At 40.1% G+C, this 7,010-nt stretch overlaps 1 protein-coding gene across 1 annotated transcript; it reads right to left on the bottom strand.

The window, feature by feature from the left end:
* Positions 1-6,094, bottom strand: LOC117444239 (myelin-oligodendrocyte glycoprotein-like). Its single transcript, XM_034079894.2, has 4 exons — positions 6,003-6,094; positions 3,747-3,802; positions 2,602-2,964; positions 1-2,105 (listed from the first exon to the last, which is right to left on the bottom strand). Exons 2-4 carry the CDS (start codon positions 3,793-3,795, stop codon positions 1,966-1,968), a joined length of 552 nt encoding a protein of 183 aa, XP_033935785.1. The 5' UTR covers positions 3,796-3,802; positions 6,003-6,094; the 3' UTR covers positions 1-1,965.
* Positions 6,095-7,010: the final 916 nt, after the last annotated feature.

The following is a 7,010-nucleotide window of genomic DNA, read 5'->3' as shown; positions in this document are numbered from 1 at the left end:
GGCTATACAAAAAGTAGACATAGTGCAGAAAAGAAGAATAGCCCTACAAGATTCTTATGATCAAAAGATTAATCGAAGACAAGAAAATAACAATTTACATTAGACATTTTCTTCCTTTGTTATCATTTTAATGAAGACATACTGTAAAAGCTTAAAAAACATGAAAGTGCAGTGAATATATTGCAAATAAAATGCCAGGCGGTAAATAAGTGCATCAAAAAGCAATTATTATTATTAAAATAATCATGAAAAACCTGGCTTAGGTATTTGCTACAATCATAACCTTTTTTTATTATTTAACCTTTATGTATGAGAAGTCTCATTGAGTGCAAACACTGTGGTGGCAGCAACACATAAACAAATGAAAGTAAAGAGCACAGCTCCCTGAGTGTCAGTTCATGTTGCAGCTGATGGGTTTCCCCTGTTTTACGACAGATAGATCTGCAACAATCTTGAATATCACCAAGAACAGTTGTATAAATAACGGTGTGCCATTACACCCTGAAGATTTAGAAAATAAACGATTATTTTGGCTTTTGTTGTATCCAAAGGGGGAGGGTTATGTTCTAAAACATATACATACTATAAGGTTTGAAAGCTTGACAGTTTGACAGGTTTTTCTTTTTAAATAAAGTTTAGCTTTAGTGCAATCGATTTTAAACTCTGGCCACGGAGACTCCATGATTCTGATTGGCTGGTAGAAGTGGATTTACTCTCAGTAATAGTACTCAACTTTAAGTAACAGGACAGTGTAACCATAGTGTGTGTTTGCAGTTCACAGTACCAAGAAATAAGTAAGACTGTGATTTGCGCAAGGCACGTCTGTCTCCTGCTGCATAAGTGATGCGTGCAGGGAACATACGTAAATTAATCAACTGCATTATAACCTGGGTTCCATCAGCATTTCAGCACTTCCTGTTTAACGGTCTCAAAGTCAAGGTTTTTTTTTACATTTTGTGGTAAAAGTTGAATAGAAAATGAACACAAGCTAGATAGATAGATAGATAGATAGATAGATAGATAGATAGATAGATAGATAGATAGATAGATAGATAGATAGATAGATAGATAGATTCAACTTATTGTCATTATACAGTACAGGTACCATGTAACGAAATACGAGATACACACATGCATTTCCAAACATCTGGACTACCTATGTTGCAAATGTATTATCTTTTCAATTTACACACGGCATCTATTGCACGTCTGTCCGTCCTGGGAGAGGGATCCCTCCTCTGCTGCTCTCCCTGAGGTTTCTCCCATTTTTCCCTTTAAACTGGGTTTTCTTCGGAAGTTTTTCCTTGTACGATGTGAGGGTCTAAGGACAGAGGGTGTCGTATTGTCATACTGATATTCTGTACACACTGTGAAGACCACTGAGACAAATGTAACATTTGTGATATTGGGCTATATAAATAAACATTGATTGATAACGAAACGGTTTCTCTGCATTTTACCCATCATAGTGTTAGGAGCAGTGGGCTGCCATTATGTACGGCGCCCGGGGAGCAGTGTAGGGAATGGTGCCTTGCTCAGGGACACCTCGGTAGCACTTGGTCTTTCCGGGACTTGAACTGGTGACCTTCCAGTTGCCAAGCCAAGTCCCTATGGACTATGGAAGAGATTTTAACGTTTGTTCCACAACATGATGCTCATCAGTACATTTGATTATTTGGCCAAAAATAAGGCATCTTGAGCTTAGAAGTGGGAATGTAAAGTCATGTGACCATGATAAAGTTCGTACGGCCTACAAAATCGATGGAAATTCAACATTTCTACAGTCAGATTGGCTCTTTATCAGTATGATGCTTGCCTCCGATGCTAACCCGTCATTGCCGCAGCACTATGTTTTCAGAATGGGATTCTAAAGATCCAAAACAATGAACGTTCAGAGTAAGACCCTCCAACGCTGTATCCATTTCTCTTTCCCATTCATCCATGGTGCCTGAGCTCATCAGTAGATTAAGAAAGGCAACTGAGAGAGACAACGAGAGCCAGTAAAGCCACTGCTGATATTCCCAGTCCGATGTAGAGCATGATAATTCCCTGGATCTTCTGATGGGGTTTCACAGTTTGTGTCAGAGGTGTGGGCTCAGCAGCAGCTGTGGGAAATGACAGAAAATAAGCACAGAACATTAACAGGGAGAAAACCGTTCATTTGTACAAACATGCATGTTCTCTAGAGGGTAAATCCTGCTGATTTATTCTGCTAGCATCTCCAGTAAGGTTTAGGATTTTTAGCTAAATTTCCTCCACAACTACTTGATGGATTGCCATGAAATTCAGGACAAACGTTCAAAGATATTGAAGTGACTATTGTTTTGTATATATTGATTGTTATGCTTTTATCTTAATGTGTGCCTATGTATACATGTGTCTGTTGATTATATAGATGTATATATATTTGAATGCATACTTTTATATATATTTGTATTTTTGTATTCGGGATTGTGGGAAACGGTATTTCAATCTCTTTATTATTGACAATAAAGTTGACTTTACTTTTTTTGACTTTGATGTTTCCCTCAGGATATTTTGTACCTTTGGTAATCCAAAGCGGCACCCTTAGGGATGAGCAGTTAAGGGTAATTTACTCACCAGTGACGTTGAGCCAGCATCTCCTAGAGTTAGTCCCATCAGGTCTGACGAGTATGTCACACACATAAAACCCAGAGTCACTGGTCCTGACTCTGGAGACATGAAGTGTGAGGCGTCCTTCTGTGAGGACGTCTTTGTCCCACTGGATTCGTCCTGCAAACTCTGGATCCTGAGACTCTGGGGATTCAATGCCTCCTTGGAGATGAAACAAGACTGAAATTCTGATCGCAGTAAACATCTCACAGACGATAGAAATGGATCTGAGGGAAGTGTCTCTTCTGGTGCTGAAGGTCCATTCCAGGGTGATATTCTGGTTCTCCTCTGCCTGATAGGAAGTCTGAGTCACATTCACTACAAATGTTCCTGTGGAGGAGAAAGAGAGGGACTCTTTAAACTGCAGCTATGTTCCTGTGGAAGAGACAGAGGGACTCTTTACACTGCAGCTATGTTCCTGTGGAGGAGACACAGAGGGACTCTTTAAACTGCAGCTATGTTCATGTGGAGGAGACACAGAGGGACTCTTTAAACTGCATCTATGTTCCTGTGGAGGAGACACAGAGGGACTCTTTAAACTGCAGCTATGTTCATGTGGAGGAGACACAGAGGGACTCTTTAAACTGCAGCTATGTTCATGTGGAAGAGACACAGAGGGACTCTTTAAACTGCAGCTATGTTCATGTGGAGGAGACACAGAGGGACTCTTTAAACTGCAGCTATGTTCATGTGGAAGAGACACAGAGGGACTCTTTAAACTGCAGCTATGTTCCTGTGGAGGAGATACAGAGGGACTCTTTAAACTGCAGCTATGTTCCTGTGGAGGAGACACAGAGGGACTCTTTAAACTGCAGCTATGTTCCTGTGGAGGAGATACAGAGGGACTCTTTAAACTGCAGCTATGTTCATGTGGAGGAGACACAGAGGGACTCACATGCTTGTGTTACAGCATATACTGACAGTTCCAGTTGATTCACAACATTTCAACATTCTCAAAATAAAAATTAAAAAAGTTCTACCCCATTGAGCTTGGCCCTAATACTCTTCCGTACAAAAGAGCTTAAACACGCTACTTTATAATAAAGGTAATGCTTTAAATATATCATGTTAATATTTTTGTAAGAGCTTTAAAGAGACAAACTGAAACTGACCAGAGACACAGCAGGTGAGGAATAGGAGCAGCAGAAGGATGAAGATCATATTCTCCCTGTGAAATGAAACACAAAGGTTAGAGGTCACACATTACAAAATATAGGTTGCGGTCTAATTGTCAGTTTAGTTTAGGAAGGTTCCCTCGGAGTGAAATGACCCGGAAGTTCCTCAGTGGCAGCCATGATAAGTTGGCTAGATGATAGGAAAGGAGCTTTGACACTTCCTTTATAACCTCCTTTAGCTAGGAAACACTGGACCTTCCTCTAGGAAAGGAAAGGAGAAAATGCTGTCCCACAATGCCTTGGAGCAACATGACCTATGACCATGACACAACATGCAGTCATTCACGGAAACAACTGATCGTGACCGATAAATTAGTCCATACAGCGGCGTGTGTTGAAGCTTGCCGGCGGGCCTCTCTGAAACTCGACCAACAACCAATCACATGAATCTCCCGCCCCTGACACACAAGCAGCGGTTTGATTGGCTAGAGCTTGTACTGGCATATGATTTGATTGGCTGACGCTTCTGCGGAGGCTTCAAAAGTTGAACATTGCTCAACTTTTGCAGCGAGCCACGCCAGCAAAGCTCCGCTTCGCTTCCCGCAATGCAGTTCGGCGAAAAGTGACGTCCCCCAATTCAAAATGAATGGTGAAGCTTTCAACGCACACCGCTGTGTGGACGGGCCGTAAGTATGTGCTTATTAAACATTTAACAACTAATGCTGTAACTTGCAAACACTATAATAATCAAAAGGAAAAATATGAATGTTATGTACTTCTACAGACTGTACTTATATAGCACTTTATCCAGTCTTTCAGACCACTCAAAGCACTTTACATGCTACATGTCATTCACCCATTCACACACATACAGAGCAGTGTACCTCTGAACTAACATTCACACACCGTTGGCCATCGGGAGCAACTCACGGTTAAGTATCTTGCAAGGATACATCGACATGTTGGCTGCATGGGCTGGGATCGAACCCACAACCTTTTGGTTATAAGACGACCACACTCCCTCGCAGCCACAGTCGCCGCACTTAATGGGGAGTTAAAAACCGAAAACATTAGAAGCGTACCAGACATTTCCTGTTTTGGTTACTGGAGGAGAAGTTAGCAAGTTGTAGCTAAGACAATTGGCAGGATCTGCGTTTTTACTCACTTACTGTGTAACCAACTGGTGAACAGCATTTCCGTGCACATGACTTTTGTTTACGGTGTAGCGCAGTATAAGGTGGACTAATATTAGCTGTGATAGGCCAGTCCTGTTAAGTGGCCTGAGGATTTTTTTATTTGTATGTATTGTGAACGCAACGCTGCGCAAATGTGAGAGGATGATAACTACAGCTCAGTGAGTATAGAGGACTCTCTCAGGGCTGTCAAACTCAAGGCCCGGGGGGCAAATCCAGCCCTCGACTTCATTGTATGTGGCCCACAAGAGCTTGCAAAGAATATAATATGTTTATTATACGGTTACATGCCGATTTACAGAAGCAGGTTGCCCATAAACTACATGTCCCACAATGCATCTCATTTTGTGACATTCTCACTGAAGAGACTTCCAAATATTTGCCCTAGACTTCTGGTTTCAGACGAAGTTAATTATGAAGTTATTACCCTTTCCCATAATTACCCAATGCAGAGGCAATAATGTAATATAATACATTATTTTATATATATAATTATAGGATCCCAGACACACTCAAAACTATAGATTAACAACAAATAATAAAACAAACAAGTTCCAATGGTTTTTAATATTGGATATGGTATATTGTTTTAGACATGTTCTTACAATTGAATGATTATTGAAATGTATACAGTTCTGTTTCATATGGGTGTTTCAATATCTAGTCTGTTTCTTTTGCTCTCAAAGTGCACCAGATTGATGTATTTGACTCCAAAATAAATAAAATCTTCCCAGGAAAGCATGTGAATGGTCTCAGACATGCCGATGTGAACACTGTTTGATCAGACAGGAGTAAACAGAGGAGCTGTTTGTGTTTTAACCGAGTTTATGAGTCAATATGTAAAGATATTGACTCATAAACTCGGTTAAAAACACCACAGATCTAAAATACATGTTCATTAACTCTAAGAATTAAGATGTATTTCTGGTCTGTGGGCTGTTTGTTGCTGTTAATGTTGTTGTTTTCGACAGGAATGTAACAGGAAGTTGTTTCGACACGAGTGACCAGAAAGCAGCAGTGAGAGACATTTCCTTAATAAAGTAGAAAGACTTGTTCTTACCTGTAAACCTGCAGAGAGACCTCAGCTTGGTGTCCTCTGGATCTCACGTTTACACCGATAATATCATCGTTCACTTCTTCCGTTTCAAAAAGTTAAATGGTGGGCACAACTTTCACATCCAGCTCCCATAATGCATTACAGAAAAAAGCCCCTGACTGTGCTGCCTCCTCATTGGCCCGTTTTAGTTTCACTTGTGAAGAGGGTTGGTTCAGAATAGGGTTACAAGAATAAACACCTTTTTATTATAACACTTAATACAAATAATGATAATAATACATTGTATTTATCAAGCGCTTCATCAAGTGTTTAAATACGCTTTACAGAGGTAAACAAATTAATAAGATACGTATTTAAAATCGAGCAGTAAAACCACATTTATCGCAACGTCACGGCATCAATCACATGTTAAAAGCTATTCTTAAAGAGCAGTGTTTTGAAGGAGGGGGTCAGTTTAGTCTCTGTATGTTGTGGGAGTTTATTATTTATTTGTACTCATTCAGCAAACCATGCAGATGTGGAAGAATCAAGGAGAGCAGCAGCAAAAAAATATGTACGTTTATTTTAGTTTTTCAGAAAAAAACATGACAGGATTTCTCAAATTGAACTTAAACTTCTCACTGAAATATATTGGAACACCTTTTAATGTGAGACAAATGAATCAGTTCATAGGTCAGATTGCACTGAAGCAAATATTTTAAAATGTCCCAGATAAAATAAGGGCAGATTTGTGTATTTTCAAATTTTAGCGCACTCGAGCTGGTTTCTCCATTCTTACCTACCCTACCTTTAATGAAAGAAAGATGTACTGTATACCCGAAGTAAAGTGTCAGAGCGCTGCAGGTCTAAAGAGTCAGTATTGTGCAGGAGTGTGAAAATGTCTATAGATGAGCATTAATGTAACAGATAGTGTCAAACTGTTTCTGTTGGTCCACCTGCTGAACTGTTACCTGCCCCTGAGTCTGAACCTTCTTCACTGGCTGCTTGTTGTCTGAGGTAGAAACGCAGACA

The sequence above is a fragment of the Pseudochaenichthys georgianus genome, unplaced genomic scaffold (assembly GCF_902827115.2).
Source record: "Pseudochaenichthys georgianus unplaced genomic scaffold, fPseGeo1.2 scaffold_762_arrow_ctg1, whole genome shotgun sequence".
NCBI classification, from domain to species: Eukaryota; Metazoa; Chordata; class Actinopteri; order Perciformes; family Channichthyidae; genus Pseudochaenichthys; species Pseudochaenichthys georgianus.
Note: the sequence above shows the minus strand (reverse complement) of the source record. Positions and strands in the feature narration are given on the sequence as shown.